This window comes from Eubalaena glacialis, chromosome 15, assembly GCF_028564815.1.
Source record: "Eubalaena glacialis isolate mEubGla1 chromosome 15, mEubGla1.1.hap2.+ XY, whole genome shotgun sequence".
NCBI classification, from domain to species: domain Eukaryota; kingdom Metazoa; phylum Chordata; class Mammalia; order Artiodactyla; family Balaenidae; genus Eubalaena; species Eubalaena glacialis.
Window position 1 is genome coordinate 63,974,282 of NC_083730.1, and position 19,426 is coordinate 63,993,707.

General features: G+C 43.3%; 1 protein-coding gene across 1 annotated transcript in view; it reads right to left on the reverse strand.

The window, feature by feature from the left end:
* The window catches only part of PIEZO2 (piezo type mechanosensitive ion channel component 2), a 350,107-nt gene that overhangs the window by 80,010 nt on the left and 250,671 nt on the right, over positions 1 to 19,426 (reverse strand). The window contains exons 13-18 of the mRNA XM_061169133.1: positions 16,863 to 17,093; positions 16,068 to 16,191; positions 14,315 to 14,589; positions 12,342 to 12,490; positions 10,126 to 10,299; positions 587 to 798 (exon numbers count right to left, since the gene is read on the reverse strand). Coding sequence (XP_061025116.1) covers positions 587 to 798; positions 10,126 to 10,299; positions 12,342 to 12,490; positions 14,315 to 14,589; positions 16,068 to 16,191; positions 16,863 to 17,093 — 1,165 coding nt within the window. The remainder of the gene's footprint in view (positions 1 to 586; positions 799 to 10,125; positions 10,300 to 12,341; positions 12,491 to 14,314; positions 14,590 to 16,067; positions 16,192 to 16,862; positions 17,094 to 19,426) is intronic.

Sequence of the window (19,426 nt, forward strand, 5' to 3'; positions counted from 1 at the left end):
ATAAAATAGAACCTAGTCCTGAGCGCTTGGTCCCCAGAGCTTGGTTTCCTTCACCTGAGGAAGGCACATCCGTCAGATACGGGGGGAGCGTGTCTGGGCCTCTCCTAGGCTTTCTGCGACGAGTGGGCGAACGGGCCAGTCCGTGGGGAGCTTGTCTTTGGGAGGGACCTTCCTCCTGGTGCTGCCTTTTATTTTCTACTTTGTAAAGCACAGAGCACCAGGAAAGACAAGGGCAGCATCTCAGCATCACAGCCTCAGAATGTCACCCCCACAAAGGTTACGCTCTCTGCTTCCTCCATGCTTCCTGGGAACCAACAGACTAAACGAAACTGGGCAGGACCCTGCAGGACCCAGACAACCAGCCATCTGCCATCTTCCTCTAAGTCAGAATTACAAGGAAATCACTGGAGCAATTGGAACAGGAAAGCTAGGACTACAGCAACCAAAAGACCACACCCTGGTCTCTAGTTCACTGCCTGGGTCGCGTGTATACTCATTTTATTCACTTGGATCAAGTCAGTGTTTCATTCCCTCCGTCTGGGAGCCGGCATCTTCTGAGCAGATCCTGGGGCGGCGGGCGGCTTACCTGATGTCTCTTCCTCCTCCTCGTCCTCCTCCTCCTCCTCCTCGTCCTCTTCCTCACTCTCCTTGCCGAGCTCGCCCTTCTTGGCCTTTGCAGGGCATCCCCCTGGCTTCTCCTCCCCAGGTCCAGCCAGCTGCTTGGCTTCCACCACCTCCAAGCTGGCGGTTGGCTTCATCATGGCGAGGTCCGGAAGGCTTCCCTCGGGGTGGGCCAGTCTGTGGGCAGAGAGCAGCCGAATCAGGGGAGGGAAGGGTGCCGGGGGATGCGAGTGAGGGGCCCGTGAAGGAGGATAAACAAAACGGAAGTCACTACACAGCCTGGCATGTGGGCTTGTTAGCATCTGGTCGCTTTTTATTTTTTAAAGCTCTTTCTAAAAACGAACTGTAAACTCAGGTTTGGTTAGCTCTTCCAATTCAGGTTCTAGTGATGAGTTGGTCATAAGAGCTATCGACACCTAAACTTGACATTTTTCCCACAGGAGAAAATGGTCAGAGTTTAGGATGGAGAAGCATGAAATGGCATTGTGTAGAGCAAGCATTTCATGGCTTCACAGGGGGACTTACTCATTTTGGTAGATTGGTAATTTTTTCTTGATGCTGCTCAAAGTAATTGAAATAGAAAGGAAAAAAAGGAGATGAGAACAGAAGAATTATAAGGAAAGTCAGAGATCACACATCATGCTATACGTCATCCACTATTGCATTCCTGTACGCCGGGTGCAGGGGGTCCTAACGCCAAGTGCATTCCAGGATGGCAGAAGCAGCGGGCTTTGACTGGGAACCCTGTGCCTGGTAACTGATCTGAGAGTGGACGGGACTGCAGTGGTAAAGGACAGAATGCAGGGACTGCTGAGGCAAATCAGATCATGCTTTTTTAGTAACACAGCAAACTATCCCCCAGGAATCAAGTCATTCACATTTTAAGTAGGGATTTTTAAATTCTTAAATAACGTGTAACGTCAGTCAACCTTTGCATAGACCAACCCCATTCTGCCATCATCTGAAGCATATGCAGCGGGTGCTAACGCTTTTGGGGGTAAGAAGCCTGCATCACGCCCCATCCTTGGGCACCAGGTGCGCTGCTAGACCAGCTCTCCTGATAAGACATGCATGAGCCTGGATGAGGGAGCTGAGCCTCACTGAGCTCGTGGGAGCTGCAGCCTCACCGAGCCCAGCAGACTCTCGGGCGGTCCAGCTTATTTTGTGGTGGATAATAACAAGTACGATCTTTCTCCTCAATTTTTTAAAAAAGTATATCTTTTTATTCATATTCAAATGAATGTTTGAAGGAACATTTGTGGGCAATAGATATTAGGAAAAGGTCTACTGGAATTACACATAGTCCTCTCCATTTGCAATAATTGATCTATACATTTCAGCCCGGCTGTAACAGGATGGACACTTAATAATGTTATTATATCTGTACCGTTGTGGGCTCTGAGTCAATTATTTCACCTCTCTGGAATTTACTTGTTTTTTACAAAACGAGGAAGTTTGGCTACATAAAAATCTAAGCTCACACGCAACTTGTTGGTTTTACATTTAAAACACCTGTGATATTGGATAACTGTGGTCATGAATCTGCATTGTCCTTAGACTGCTAGAGAGGGTTCTCCTTCAAAAGTAATTCTTTTTAACAGGGTGGCAAGTAGGTAAATTACAGAGTGTCAGAAACGAATTGTTAAGTTAATGAACAAAGAACGTGCTGAGGATGGTGGAAGAAACTGTGCGGATATACACTTGCTTATTTTCTTAAGGTAGACAATTCACCCTCCACCTTTGGGGAAGTTCCCCATTCTTGAAACTGTAGTTCCACGTCTCCTACACCAGCTCCGTGCATCAACTCTCAGGGTACTTCTTTTCTGTCCCTGCTTCATCACAGGACTCTACGTATTAAAGGGTATTAAGGTGAAAGTCAGGTGCTACACAAATGTCAATGTTTCTATGTCCTCTTCAGGGCAAGCAGAGGGTTGCATTTTACAAGTGAGAAGACACTTTCACAATGACAGAAATTTGTGGATTTTACTGTGGAAGTATGACCACTTCTATCATCTACCTCAGCACTGCCATGACTTGATACTGAAAAGAAAACAACTTTCCAGTAATGAGTGCTATTTATGGAGGGAAACTCCCAGAGATGCGGCTGTTTCTGCAGTTGCCACTACGGCTACGTAACAAAAAGTCCTCCAGCCACGAGACCCCCAAAGTGCTGTCCAGATTGAGGGGAGATTATTGAACGAAGGAATCACAGAAGAACATCAGACTAAACCTTTTGGAAGTAAGTCCGGAAGATCTACTTCTGGAAACTTGTCAGTTACAGGAGACCTGGGACTTGATGGAGCTGGGGGTGTCGGGGAGAGGGGGAGAGTTCCTGTGTCTAATGCTGCTACCTCCCCTCTGACATCATCCTCGTGAGGAAACAGTGACACTGATGCCCTCTGGAGCAGCCTGACCTCTGAGCTTGTAACACAGGGCCAACAAAAACAAAAAAGAAGAAGAAAGAAAGAAAAGACAAAAGGGGAAGCGTGTATCAGGCTATCATTTACCAGCCTAGGCATTTGCCAACTGAAATTTCACCGAGAAAATTTGCGTGCATAAAATGAGTACAGATCAAAGTATTTTCAATGCATGGTTGGAGTTTCTATTTTAAAAAGACACTTGTGTGAATCCTTCCGACTTTCATTTTTTTCTCATTTTTCTCATAGCATTTTTTTGAGGCAATCCAGAACTATGTTAAAAGCATGCTTTTTGGAATCAGAACAACTTAGATTCAAGCCTCAACTAGACATCTTACTAGCGAGAGGACTTGGCAAAGTTCCTTACCATGTCTTTTATTTTTTTTAAAAATTTTTATTGAAATATAGTTGATTTACAATGTTGCATTCGATTCAGGTGTACAACAAAGTGATTCAATTATACATGTATATATATATATATACACATTGGGTTGGCCAAACAGTTCATTGGGGTTTTTCCAATGTTACTGAAAAACCCGAACGAACTGTTTGGCCAACCCAGTACATATTTGCCGTGTCTTTTAAATCTCAGTTTGCTGATCTGTGAAATGGAATAACAGTGCTTACTACCTGGGATGTAGTGAAAATGGAGGTGATTTCCGTTAAGTGCTTAACACGGTGCTTAGTACACAGGAACATTTTTAGAGTAAAGAACCATCTGCTAATGACAGATTTGCATATACTTTTTGATAATCCGCATCATCAATTCATGCTAAGGAAGAGGCAGAATCAGGACACACTTTCGTGTGGGACCACATAGCACAGGATGCTGGGGTGGGCGCTCAATTTGGACTCTAATTCTGTCATCAGCATATTCCTTAATGGCTTGTGTGTTAAAATGGCCATTCAGAGAACAGTGCAAACGTTTCTCCCTCGAGAATCTGTCTCCGATAGTCTCAATGCCCAAGGCCTCTTATGGCCACCATCACCTCCCTCCACCATGTGGCCAGACCGGGTGGGTTGCTGCAGGGCTGCGGTCCGACTGCCCAGGGCAGGGTCGAGGCAGAACTGGCTGCCCCTTTGCTGTCATGGATTGCTGTATCGATTCCCCAGGAAAGCCTGTGTACCTTAACTTAGGTATGTGCCCCCCCAACTAATTTTAAAAAGGGATTCTGATTTTTCAAAGACTAAATTAAAAACCACTCTCTAGTGAAAAAAACATTCCCTGAAACTTCCAGCAAAGGAACTTAGGATGCTCATAATTCTCTGCTGATCCTCACGTGTGGATTATCCCATCACTGGTGGATGACTTCCACTTTGGGATCCAAACCGACCAGCTGATGAACCAGATTCTCCCGGACCCCATCCCAGCTTCCTTAAATCCCACCGTTTTGCCTGTCTTTCCCCTCAGGGAGCCCATTTCCTTCTCTCTGCATTTTCTTGACCTCGCCTGTAACTCTGGTCTTGCTTTTATGATGATCCAAGCTCTGAGCTTAATCCTCTATTTCTTAACCACGATGGTTCTCTCCTCTTGCATTCCAACAGAGCAGGTGACTTTCGTCTGTTTATCCACCCACCCTCTCTCTTTCACGCTTCCGCAGCTCTGTAAGTCAATGTGTGCATTTCTCAATTTGTGTCCACATCATTTTATTCTCTCCTTGAGGACAGAAATCCAGTCTCACTCTGCTCATCTCCCTTTGCTTGGTGTACACTGTCATTCCCTGAGTGTCTGGTGAGTGAATTCTACACACTGGAGAGGCATTCTAATTTGAAACCAAAGAAACAAATTATGGAGAGTTGAAGAGGTTTAAGTCTGTACTAGGAGTTGACTTTGAAAAGCCACATATTAAGCTACTTTCCAATAAAGAAAATGGAAATTCTACTATGGTAAAATCCCCTAAGGCCTAAATTCCATTTATTTATAACTACTCCAAGGTAAACTGCACTCACCCCATTCATTAGACTATTAGAAAAAAGGAACTTTCTTGCAAATGTGTACTATTTATAAGTAATATTTAAAGTAGAAGTTTTAAAACTCTTTCAGATTATATTCTGGAACTCCTAAGCACTTTGAGAAAACTGTATTCACAGATGAGCAGTTGATTTAATTTAATTCAATTTAATATCACATCTTAACTCTGTGTGGTAGTAATTCCTCCAAAAAAATTCTACTAGGCAAGATGGGGTATAATGGCTCTGGTTTGTGTATATGTGGGAGAAATAATCACTACTCCTGTTAAAATCTTCTAAATCAGTCTGTTTACAGATTCAGCTAGAACTTCCTGCAATTTTTCACATCATCAAAATTTTATCAGTCACCCACTGTCCTAAACACACCCACCACCTCACACCTCGTAAGGTCAAGTCTAAATTGTAATCGACGCAGAAGTCGAATGTAGGTATGTCCCCTCTTTCATTGGAACTCACATTTACAAACGCATTATTCTCCTTATAAAACAGCGTTGAGCGTACAGAAATAAATTTTGGGAGACAGAAAGCTTATTTACTTAATAAAGGTTCACCCTATCATTGGACACACTTCACGTGCAGCCTTTCAGAGGCACACATTGTCCAGAGAGGGACGTGTTTGTTAGGTCACGTGTCCCTTAAGGCAGAGCTCTGGCCTGTCTTAAAATGTTAGCATTCAGACAAAAATGAGAGATTCCACTGGAAAGAAGACCGAGCTAATGGTGGAATGCTTCAAGTTTTAAATTATTTTAGATGACTTTGCATCTAGATCAGTCTAAGAACTCCTGAGTGAATTCACTGGCCTTGTGACTTGGGTTCATGGGCATAGGCTTTCCCTCAAGAGAAAAGTCGGGGACAACAGGGACCAAAACTTGTACAGTCGTCCCTTGGTATCCATGGTGGAGTGGTTCCAGGACCCCCAAAGATACCAAAATCCACGGATGCTCAAGTCCCTTATATAAAATGGTGTAGTATTTTCATATAACCTATGCACATCCTCCTGTATACTTTAAATCATCTCTAGATGACTTACAATACCTAATACTATGTGAATGCCATGTAAATAGTAGCTTGCACACAGCAAATTCAAGTTTTGCTTTGGGGAACTTTTTGGAATTTTTTTTCTTTTCACATATTTTTGATCTGTAGTTGGTTGAATCCATGGATGCAGAACCCGCGGATATGGAAGGCCAAGTGTATCAGCCATCAGAGCCCATCAAACCAATTCCTGACCTCTTGGGTGCTCCAGCCACCTACTCTTAAAGCAAATGGTCAATACTTTATGAGAAACACTGAGGGAGACAGACAGAGATTGTGCTTCCTTATGTTTAGAGGGATAAGATTGATACAGCTGCTCGAGATTTCTGGTTTGAGTCTCTGTCTTACTTCTCTGCCTGGCAGCTAAAAACCTGAGGTTGACTTTTCTCTCTCGGGCTGTCCACAAAACTGGCCCCAAAGGGAGCAAGCCCGGCCTCCTTCCTCTTCTGCAGAGATCTGCACGCGATGCGCTACGTTTTTACACCTCCTTCTAGAAGTTCTGCCTCCTAGGGTTTGCTATTTGGTTGTCAGCCTCGGGATTTTACTTAAGATAATGGACTAGAGAACCAACAAATCTTTCCCAGGGTTATTTTGTTAAGTGGATTTCTTGCAAAATACCTGTTTCTATTACCTGAATTACTGACTTGATTACTAATGACATGAAGTTATGGGAGCGGGTATTTTAACTCACCTACTTAATAAAGTAAGAAGAGTTTTGGTAAATTAGACCCCAAAGGCTCTTTTCTCTGAACTCTTAGGGCACTTGAGGGTAACTCTACACACAGCACATGTCAAAGCTCACTCTTTATTATGTGTGGTTACCTGCTTGGTTTAGCTCCCCAGCTGGGTGATACGCTTCGAAGGTACTGCCCAGCTTTGCCTTTTTTGCACAAAGCAAATATATTGTGAAGTTGGGTCATGTAAAATACCGTCCCTCAATACGTTGCTCTTTCAAGTAGACGTGTATTTGAAGAAGTTGATGCTTTATTTTTCTTTCTTTAATTTTCTCTTAACCATAGATTGTTGTGACCATTGTCACTTCATTCAGGAATATCTACTGAGGGTCCACTAATGGTTAAGCCTCCACGGTAAGTGAGATGGATTTTACAGGGCCTGCGGGGTGGAGGCCTCGGGCAGGGGAGACAAGACAGCCAGGCAGATAGGGGCTGAAGGCCAGTGTCGGGGGGCAGCGATGAGAAAGTGCTCCGGGAATTCAGAGCAAGGGCAGTTCTGCTCAGTGGGGAGCCGGCAGTGACAGGCAGGTCTGTGGAGAGCTGGTTCTGGAGCTGAGCCCTCCATTACGTGTTCAAGAGGGAGCCGGGAACCAACTCTACCAAGGGTGACATCAGTGGGGCTCGCGGCTGAGCCAGGCCAACGCCGAGGGTCAGCCGAAGACCCGCGGCCACCTCCGAGTCCGCTCGGCAGCACCATTCGGTCCAAAGGCCGAATGGCTGGGTTTGCAAAAGACATCCAGCGCACCTGCAGGCCACGCCCACTGTCTGATGATGCCATTTTTCACTTACAAGCTAATGAAGTGTTTAACACCCCCAGAGACCATTTAAAATAAGGAAACCGAGAGAGAAAACGTTGAGGTACCCACCTATTTATTATGAGATACACGCGCCCATTGACCTTGGCATGGCTACGCGGGGGCACAAGGAAGCAGGCGGTGGCAGCGGGGGACAGTTGGAGAGAGAAAGAGGAGAGCGTTAGCCAGAGAGGAGGAGCTGGTGTCCCGTAAGCTCTGCACCACCACGTGTGTCACCGACATGGTGCACGCACCGGAGGAGGGTCCGGACAGCGAGATTCGGCAGCAGAGAAATCAGAGTCGGGAAGTCGCCGGACGGTAAGTCCCTCCCTCCCTACCCCCCAGTCACACACCCTGTCAGGAATCTGTAAGGCTTACATGTCCAGAATGCATTTATCAGATAAAATACCATGGAAAACATTAATTCTTGCTCCTTCCCCGGAATTAAAAAAAGAAAATCCTCCTAAATGTCCATATTCAACATACTGTTTTCTGAGGTGTTCTAAAACTGAAGTCAGGAAAAAGTCATTCTATTTCTATAGGCATCACAGTACTTTCTAAAACAAATTATGGACAAATTGCAGTGATGGATATTTAAATAAGGAGTGGATATTTAGTACCTTGTTAAGTATACATTATATAATAATTACATTGTGATTATGTTATATATTTTATCAGTATATAAGGGAAATGATATTCCTGAGAATGCCTACCTAGAACTAATAATAGTTTCACATAAGGTATATCATAAGACATTTTCATAATGCTAACTTTATAAATTCTGGAAGGGTAAACACAATGAATTCTGCTTCAGACACAAGTGACATTTGCCTACAGGGCCTACACAAACCACAAAAACAACAGACAAAACAGGAAAAGGACAGTTGGCTATTCACAGAAACAACAGTACTGGAATCACTTTAAGGGATAAAAATGCATCGATTATTCCCAATTTGGGAGGTTTTTTTTTTTTTTTTTTCTTTCCCCCAAGCATCTACTAAGCGGGCAGGAACAGAGAAGGCAAAGCAGGACAGTCAATCCCAACTCTGAAAATATGTTTTTCTTCATCATTTTGATTTTAATGTAGCCATTTACTAGCGTTCTAGGCACTAAAACTACCGTGAGGTGAAAACTGCTAGTAAGGAAAATACTACAATGGAAAAGAGCTGCGAAAAAGATGGGATACGTATCTTATGTTCCAAGTTGAAATTTGGGGGACTTTTATATGAAACTCTTGCATGAAATCCCAAAACACCGAACTTGAGTGAGTCCTCTGAACTCCTCGAGTTTCTAGAAAACTGTTTTTCACAGAACCAAAAATGAAATCCTGCATTCCTAAGCCATTCAGGTGGCTGCCATTATATACTCTCGCCTCGCCCTTTACATTTTCTTGTTAATCTAACAGTTAAGGCGGGTGCTCAGGCTGAGCTGCGGCCAGAGGAGGGCCAGCTCCAGTCTTCAGACTAACAGACTGCTTGGCCTCCTTCCCTGTCCTGCCAGGCAAGGGGGTTACGGGCTGGCAGGACACCAGAGGCAACAGGGAGAACACACCTTGACATCGGCTGCTGTCCTTCTCCAGAACCTACATAATTAAATCAGGTTCTACATACTTAACAGTAACTCTGTGCAACAAATTCAGTTTTCCATAATTCCACTCCTTAGCACAGCAGAACGTAGACAGTTTGATATTTCATAAACTGTGCATGATGAGATACTACTGCATCTTCTTTTGATGGACACGTTGTTTCCCTTGAAAGAGAGCTAAGGGGAATTTTCAACTGTGGCATCTGTGCTCCTTTGAATACAGCACTTTGCTCCCTTATTTACTTAACAAGTGCTTTTCCCAGGAACTGAATCACAGGCTATTATGTGAAGCAGAGAGGAAAATCAGTATCAAGGTTCATTAGACGAATGCTTGTAATTTCCCCGTGATGGAGCAGATCTAGGCATGTGTGATGACCCACCGTGGCTTCAGCACACATGGCCAGGGAGAGCCAGATCCATCTGCTACTTGTAAACAATTTATGTTTATTGATGGGCAGACCACAACAGGGAGCTGATGAAAGAAAACACTGCCTTCGCTTTCTTTCCTTAAATCTTATTCTGGTTACTCATAGATGGCAGATTCTCTCCTTTTAGCCAAGGTTCTTCCCTTCCAAAACGGAAGGGAGAATTCTGCACTGCGCTCTCACTCACAGCGACTTCTTCTCTGCCTGTTAGTGCGACAGAAAACTCATCCTCCGAATTAGCCAGATTCTGTAAATGTTCTAAAAACACCTCACCAGCCTGGACACAAAAGGCACATCACCACCGCTAAGGAATTTCAGCCTACACAGCTACTCTGAACTAATTCACATGCCTGTCAAGATCACTGCATGAACCATCATAAATCACTACCAACTGTTTCACAAAGTGCCGTCAAATATTCCACATTTTTTCTCATTTTTTCCCCACTTACAGGCTGATACTCATGGCAAGTTCAGGGCTGAGATTCTAAGTGAGATGGTTGGGAGGGTCCAGGCTGCCTTCCTGGAGCTTCCTGCACGGGCTCACCTGTAGATGGCGCTGTCTTCCTTGCTGGGAATGGACTTCAGGTCCGTGAGTTCCAGGAAGCGGTCGTGGAAGTAGTGCAGGTGCAGGATGCACACCAGCAAGAAGGACGTGGGGATGAATATGCGCGTGAAGAGCTCAGCCACCGTGAACTGTTTTAAGCCAAGGTCCTCCAGCCTGCAAAACAAAACGGCTTTCCCCTGTGGGCTCTCCTACCGGAACGTCTACTGGAAGTTGGCTGTTTCACAGTGATTTCATATTGAGTGTTTTCAAGACAGCATTCTCAATTTCCCCATTTCCTGAAGCAGCTGAGCTGTTCTCCACCGCCCTCTCCCCACCCTGCTCTTCACTGGCACAACTGTCTACCTCGTGCAAAACGTCCCGATCAGGGCGTTCCCCCGACGCTTTCTTTGCCTTCTGGTCTCCACCATCTGCGTTCCTTCAACCTCATCCCTTGAATCTGTCCTCGTTTTCATCTCTAGCACCTCCGATTCCAGGTGGAGCCACCATCCTCACTCGCAGGACCCCCCCACTGCTGGCTCACCGTCCTGCTGGGTCTATTCTTGTCCCCCACACACATCACTTTTTCCTCAGCCTGTCAAGGGTGCTTTAAAGACTTTTAGAAATTTCACCATGAATGAGATGCGAACCATCATTACCTACAAGCCCTGCACCTCCGGGTGCCTAGCTGACCTTTCCCACTTCTCCCCTTGCTCCCCACAGGAGCAGCCTTCCTGCCTTTCCACACACACACACACACACACACACACATGCCAAAGTCTGCCCTGCCTCAGGGCCTTTGCATTTGCTGCTCTCTTTTTCTGGAATGTTCATCCACCTCCCAGCTCCCAACTCACACACTTTTCTAAAGACAAGCTCCTTCCTATTCTTCAGGAGTTTAAATGACACCTCTTCAGGGACTTCCCTGGCTGTCCAGTGGTTAAGATTCGGTGCTTTCACTGCCGAGGGCGTGGGTTCAGTCCCTGCTCAGGGAACTAAGATCCTGCATGCTGCGTGGCGCAGCCAAAAAAAAAACAAAAAACAAATGACGCCTCCTCAGGGAAGCCTGCCCTAACTACTCTATCTCTAGTTATTGCCCCCCATTCTTCAGTACCTCAACCTGTTTCTGTTTCCTTCACAGACATGTCGCAGTTGATTTGTTTGTACATCACGTAGGCTTTTGGTTGGTCTCCTCTCCTAGACTATAAACTCCACAGGGCTCAGACTCTATCTCTCTTGCTTCCTGTTGCATCTTCAGGTACAGAAGAGTGTCTGGTCCAGGGGAGGCACTCAAGAAATATTTGCTGAATTGACTTAAAGATATATTAGTCTAGCTACATGGTGAACCTTCCTTTTAAACTTTCCTGTTGGCCACCTCAGGATACTCAGCTCTATGCCCAGTTCTGGTGGGATTTCTAAACGAACTTCAGAAGCTTACAGAAGCAAATTAGAAAAGCCTAGACTCCTATCTATTTCATGCACAAGAAAGATTTCATCACCACTAGTCTCTGAGCACTTTTCCTGTGGCACAAACTACTCCTTAGATCTTAGCACTGGCTCCATCAGTGAGGAGAGGCTGATGTGTTACCTTATGAACCTACTGATGAGGAACTGGGCTCCAGTTAAGAAAGGAGGAAGCATGACAGTGAGGAACCGAGCAGGTGTGCTTCACATGAAACCGACACTAGAAAATGCCATTTCGTTAGTAATGGGCGGAAAATTCACTTTTCAGTTGATATTTATTGAGTACCTACTATGTACTAAAAGCTCAGGGCAAGGCCATGAGAACCCAAAATGGCCAAGACCTGAGTCCTCTTCTGGAGGAACCTTTATTTTTTTTTTTTTTTGAATTTTATTTTATTTATCTTTTTATACAGCAGGTTTTTATTAGTTATCCATTTTATACATATTAGTGTATATCTGTCAATCCCAATCTCCCAATTCATCACACCACCACCACCCCCCGCCACTTTCCCCCCTTGGTGTCCATACGTTTGTTCTCTACATCTGTGTCTCAATTTCTGCCCTGTAAACCGGTTCATCTGTACCATTTTTCTAGAACTTATAGCCATCACTGGCTATAAGTCCTGGAGGAACTTATAGCCAGTGATGATGTCATGTTTTACTAAAACCTCCCAGAAAGATGTTTTGAACGACATGCATTCACAACTTCACGCTGTTTGTCATTTTCCATCCCACTGTCCACCACAATTACTTACTTTTCTTTTTTCAATCCAGTCATATTTTGCCACAGGCCCGGGAAGTTTTCAAACTGATATGTGTATATAAAGATCAGCACCAGCATCGTGTAGATAACCACCGACATCCAGAAATATTTCAGGATCCGTCTCCACCACTCATAGTGCACCTGAACAACAAATAAGAAAAAAAAAAGTGGTCAGAGGAAAACTCACAAAAATACCTGGTTTATTCAAAGAAGACAGGTGATCCCATTTACAAATGTTTGAAAACAAAGTCAAGTTCATTTTTAGTTTTTGAGGCTCTGTTCCTCGTAGGGTTGGGTGGCTGTGGATTGGAATCTGGTTCCACCAGAAATTGTGAGTTGTGTCTTTGGGCAAAGCTGCTGGACCACCCTGAGCTTGTTTCCTCCTCAAGAGTACTTACTTGCCAGTTGTCCTGAGGATGAAATAATGATGTTTATATCATCATTAATAATGATGTTTATCTCGGCATGATGTCTGGTCTATATCTGGTCTACGGGAGGCTTTCAAGGAGGTATAGTCTGTCCTTGTGGTCATGGCTGGGGAAACTGCCTCCATTTTGAAATTCAGAGTGATGCCGTACGAATACAAATGTGAAACCACCACAGAGAGGCGGCATCCCTCTTTACCAAAAACCTGTGGGGTTTCATTAGAGAACATCTACCCGGAATTTCAGAAGGTATTTCAAAATGTGATTGACCTCAGTTGAGACATTTTCATCTCCACAGGTAATCGACTCTTGTTAATCGAGGTTGCTTTACTTGTTTTCTTGGTTGCCGGCAGGAACGTTTACTGTTGCACTTGTGTACAGCATCGGGCTCCCACCCATCATCAGTTACATGGAATTTGTGGAGAGGCTAACTCATTTCAATATAACATTTCATAAATTCTAATTAATGAAATACTAAAGCACTCAATGCATTATACATACATTTGTATACACACACAGACACACACACACATGTGCACGATTTTCTGATCCCAAAGTTGAAATACAAATGAACTGAATATTATCCAGTATGTTAGATTACCCAGCCACGGTTTTTACATTACTATTCAAAAGTGTAATCTAATGATACAGACTTCTTTTTTTAATTAATAATTTTTGAAAAACTTATGAATTTTTTCTGACTTTTTTTTACCCATGCATTTGTTTTTTTTCAGTTTTGTCATGTTTATTTATTGAAGTATAGTTGATTTACAACTATACATTGTTGATTTACAATGTTGTATAGGTGTTGTATAGGTTTCATGTGTACAGCAAAGTGATTTAGCTATACATTTTTTTTTTTTTTCAGATTCTTTTCTTTTATAGGTCATTACAAAATACTGGGTATAGTGCCCTGCACTATACCGTAGGTCCTTGTTTATCTATTTTATATATAGCAGTGTGTTTCTGTTAATCCCAAACTCCTAATTTATCCCTCCCCCCCTTCCCCTTTGGTAACCCTAAGTTTGTTCTCTATGTCTGTGGGTCTGTTTCTGTTTTGTAAATAAGTTCATTTGTGTGGTATTTTAGATTCCACATGTAAGTGATATCATATGGTACTTGTCTTTCTCTGTCTGACTCACTTCACTTAGTATGGTAATCTCTAAGTCCATCCGTGTTGCTGCAAATGGCATTATTTCGTTCTTTTTTATGGCTGAGTAATATTCCATTGAGTATATGTACCACGTCTTCTTTATCCATTCCTCTGTTGATGGACATTTCTAAGACCAGGAACAAGACAAGGATGCCCACTCTAACCACTTCTCCGCCATTTTAAGAACCTAACATTTAAAATCAGTGAACAAGCTGAAGGGAGCTACTCCTCATTTTAGGATTCCTAGTGCGTAATGTCTGAATCTCATCGACCCCTTTACACGACGTTTTCACGAGGTCATAGTAACTTAGAGTCTTGTCGAAAGCAGCTCACGTATGTTCCTGGACAGATGTGAGGATTGAAAAACAGGGACAGCTGCATACCCACCTGATACAGGGCCACACAGAACAGGAAGAGCACCATGTAGATGATCTTGTACATCACAATTTTACCCTCGAAGCTGACGAAGAAGAACATCCCTCCACAGACGTAGATCCAGTACTTGATGAACAAGGCCACCACCAGGTTACCCAGCACCTTCATGATGTCCTGCTCGTCTTCCTCCTCCTCTTCCTTCTTCTGCTCCTGCTTCTCCTCCTTTGGTTCCTCTTCTTCCTTCTTCTCCTGGGCCTCCCCATCCACCTGTATGTCCTGTTCATCATCTTCAAAAAGAGAAGAGAAGACCATGCTGTTCAATGGAGCTGGTCAACCACAGCTCAGAACCACACTCTGACTGGTGTGATGTGAGTGCCACACAGCGCACACACTTCATGCATTACCATATGATTTAAATAATTTTAGATGGTTCTAATAAACAAGGCAGAATTTATGGAGCTAATTATAGTCCATTTTCCTAACCTTCTTGAAATATAGTTTTAAAGAAATACATTTGGTAATATTTTTATACTAATCTTTTCATAACACCTATTTCACTTGTAATATCCTGCTGTAACTACTGCAGGATCGAGGAAAAATACATAGGCAACAATAACACAAATAAAAACTATGACAACTTCAAATTCCAACTGTTAACATGACTCCAGACAATCCTAGCAGTATTTTACTGGATTTGGGTTAATGGTAATAATCTTAACCAAAAGTATGCTTTTAGAGAACTAAGAAAGTAAGAGTTAAAGCCAAATACAATTTAATTTAAATTAGAATTGAAGAATAATTGTAATTTACCTAAGTTTAAAATAGTTTTATGCACTGCAATGAAAAGCTTATATTTGGTCTTACTTTAAAATATGCTAATATATGACTCATTTTTGTGTTACTAAGGCAACCTATTGAATACATTTAAATAATTTATTCAAATGACCAGGAGATCCACAGAGTGAGGGGAATGCAAGTGAGGTGAGAGGTCAGAGCAACTGCTGATCTTAAATGAACTATTCTTTATATAAAGTAACTGGTGAATTTAATCACTCTATTAACAGACACATCCAAAGTCAAAGAGTCAAGATTTAAATCTTACAGACTTTTGTTGCTGAAAAATAACTCCATGGTTAGGACTAAACGAGAAACTATAAGAAAAGGATGATTTGGTGCGTGTTGGTTTTCTCCTCCTTACCGGGTTAGTCTTAAGGTTACCAGCCCAGCCTCTGTGAACCTTTATGGCGTCCTTTTCAGACAAGGCTACATACATCACTAGTGGTCTCCAAGCCGTTCTACTAACATTAAATGATATTTAGTGGTACATCCAGGCAGGTAGGGAGTGAGAGGCTCTCATTTTACCCATATAGCAGGTCTAAAACTACAGAGGTGATCGATCATCAAAACATCAGATTCTTTTTTTGACTTTGTGGTATATTCGTTTTTGAAAAGAAGAGGATTTGAATTTGGAAGATTTGAGTCACTTTCTTGGTACTAACACTCAGTAAATGTGACCGTGGAGAACCCAGTGCCCTTCCCTGAGCTTCAGTTTCTCTTCCCTGAAGTGGGAGTCACTTTCATGAGGATCAAATGACACAGGGTCTCTGAAGCTCCTGTGGACGCCCCATGTGGACGGGGACTTAGCCCCGGGACGCGGTCATTTATCTGCTCACGTCTACACCTGGCCTCCCTCTGGTCTGGAGCAGAGCCCCCTGGATGTCCTCGGGGGCCCTTCCTCCCGTCAAACACCTCACGCACTAATTACCTTTTTCTTCATTTTCCTGACTTCCGATTTTGACCTCAGACAGAAGAGCTTCCTTTTCTTGGAGAGCCTTTTGCTCTGTGAGGTGCTGTCTCAGCAACAGCCAAAACGTAATGGTGAAAAGGATCTGAAAGGAGAGAATTAGGAACACGAGCATCAAGCCTTTGCAGCATAAGCCTATTTCAACAACTACTACGCCTTCTCTGCGTTTCAGTGGGAGCACATTACATAAACCTTTCCACTTGAGATAGAGTCAGGCACCCACTTGATTTCAGCTGAAAGTCACTGGCTTTTAAATCTCCTTTCCCGAGGATGCTGGCATGCCGTCCAGTGCCAGGGTGCATTCATGCCTGGGACGCCCCGGGAAGATGCACAGGACAATCTGGGCTGGAAACCAACTTGGACCAGTGGTCCCCTTCAAGGTGCTAGTCCTTGATTTCCGGTCCTTCCCTGACACCAGCACAAGTATCAGAAGAAGATGTATTTCTTCCACGATCCCTGTTATTTCTGCAGTGGTTCTTATTTTGAAGAATTCCACAGATGGGGAAGAAGAACATTTTTTCCCAGCAAATAGAACCCCTTAATATTCCAATTCTTCTCCCAAAGCTGAAGGGGGAATTGTTCTAAGTGCCCACACGTTTATATTAACATTTTCCTGAGGGCTAGGAAAAACATTATGATTTCAAGCAGCAGCAAATATTTGGAACCTATTTTTGTACTTTTTTGCTTGGATGTGTTTGTTTTGATTACCGTGGTTCTGTTTGAATGCTTTGTTTTCTTGCTTTGCTATTCACTTACCTTTGAAGCAAGTTCCCCAGGCTCTTTCTTTTCTAAAAATCCTGGGACCTTTTTAATTTCAGGGAGTTCAAAACTCCATATGTACTGTAATATGAGCAGTAGATTTCCGTAGACAACCATGAATGGAGAGCTGATCATGGCATATTTCCTTCTGTTGCGAATCATCCAAAGAGTGCAGGACCAGATCAGCAGCACGAACGTCAGCCAGCTGTGGTACGTGATGCTCCATGCCTCCAGGGAGGAAGGAGGAGAAAACGGTGACGGTCAATACAACGTACAGGCCCCACCCTGCTAAGTTAGACGTTATCTAGCAGGAAAAGGTCAGTAACATTCACACTATGGAGGGAGGGTGTTGTGGTGAAATCGTGGAGGGACGTCCCAGCTGCGGCAGGGGACACAGTGAGGAGAAAGGCTGCCTCTGTGAGCTAGCGCTTGCCCTCGACTTCCTGGAGGGAAGAGGGTCGGGCGGGGGGCTTCACTCCACGTCCTTTGCCCTCCAGCCCCAAATGTCTTCCTTTTCACCCTGCTTTGCAGAATGAAAAGCAACCGTAAGTGCTTTCTCCTTTATTCTTCCAAACCAGCTTGGGGTCAGCTATTTTTTCAGGGTGCTGGGTGAGTGTGGCCAAGCTGGGCTCAGAAACGGAAGCTGCGGGGACCACATAGTCAGCACACAAGCTGGCTTCAGGGGTCACCCTTAGCAGACCTGCCGGGAAGACAGACATGATAGGAACCAGGGAATCTCCAGGAGGAGGTGGAGTGTTAGGTGTCCACACACCGCAAACAGTAAAGCCAGGTTAATGGAGAGGCCGGCCTCCCCTTCTGCCCTGCAAGGGGCAAGACATCTTCCACTCACACCAAACTCCCACAGATCCAGAAGACATCTCAAAGGGCAGCTGCTAGAACATTCTAGAAAATCAGGCTCATGAGTACCATTAACTTCAGTAGATCTATTCTCTCATACCATAATCCCAGATACCAAATTTCTGTGAAAAGTTCTTTAAAAATATTTTCTAGCTGTTATTTGAAGCTAATTGAAATCAGTCATATTCTTGAGTATCACGAATTATCAAGAGTTATTCGTAAAGTCTGAAATGTTTTACAAGTCTGTTTTGCTTCTGGAAAGCAGATAAGTATTGAGATAAATAAGATAAATGAATAAAGTCAGCACAGAACAAACAAATACTTCCTTGCAACAATGTGCAAATTTGTCCTAAAGCAGAGCTAGCTTTTTAAATGTAGAGTTATTTAAAACTGTTGGTTAAAACATATGGTAATTATAAAGTGGAAATTAAAATTGCTTTTATTAAAATTAAGTGAGTGACTGACAACTATTATCAAGTCTGAATTATTTTCATGAAGATAGTATTCCTTGGAAATAGTGTTATCAAAGGTCGGTAATATTTAATGCCTTTATCCCAGGATGAAGTTCAGATCTGACCTGGCCATTTTTTTGTGGAGGACCCAAGAAATTAATCTTCGCAGATATTATAATTCCAGTGGATTTTTCCCCCTGTACACTATCCTTGTTTGGGTGAAAGAGGGAGAAAAAGAAATTGTGAGGATTTCGCTCTTTATGTTTTTGAATAAAGACATCTATCTTTCTAACAGACCTTGCTCCTTTCTGTCTGTGATTAAAAGTCTGCTGCCACGGGGGAACTTCCACGGAAGACAGGCACTTTTAAAGCATTAATACTGTGGCTCCATGAAAACAACTGAAATGGCACCAGACAAGAGCACGTCTTTAACGAAAGATCTGCTCTCCTGTGTTGTTTTTACAATAGATTTCTTTTCTACTGAGGAACTGAATGTGTATTTCAAGTTTTTCTTTTTTTTTAAGCTCTATTTCTTTACATAAAGAAACCAATTTCTCTGGCTTCTTTTTAGAGACAGAAAAAGAAATGTATACTCTTTTGAGTTCAGAATCTGAATTATTTGATGTTTTCAAATAGAGTTTTGCTGTAGTTTAAATTACGGATTGACCTATAAAGTGTCAAAAAGTACCCAGAGAGCACAGAATTCATATTATTTAGAGAACAGAGTTTGCAGTCCCCAAAAGAGCCATCTTTAATTTCGAGGAGCTTTCTGTTCCCAATGCTCTCAGCCATGGCCATGGTCCTTGCAGAAGCTGAAGCTGACGTGCAAACAGGTTTTCTCAGGAGACATCTGGACTGAGAGCCTAGGGAAACTGTGTTTAGGTGTTTTTTTTCCCTAGAATTATAGAATATTTTCATTTTTTTATCATTTACGGTGTCCATGGGATCTCACTACTGGCCACAAAATTTGAAGACTTCTGTGTTAAATAAGTTTCTCAAAATAAATTAGCTTTCCCAGTAAAATTTGTTTTTAGGAAGAGCAGACATTGGCCTTCTTTTATATCCTGTCTCTGGTCCCAAGGACGATTTCTGAAGCTCTGATGCTGGAGATGGAGCACGTTCCTGGCGGTGAGCAGAAACGCAGGTAAACTGAGAGCTCACAACCAGAAGAAGCCCTCGGGGACTCGGTGCTTGCTGCTTAGATCGGTAAACATTTGTTGCGGCTCAAACGGAATAAAGACTCAAATCTAA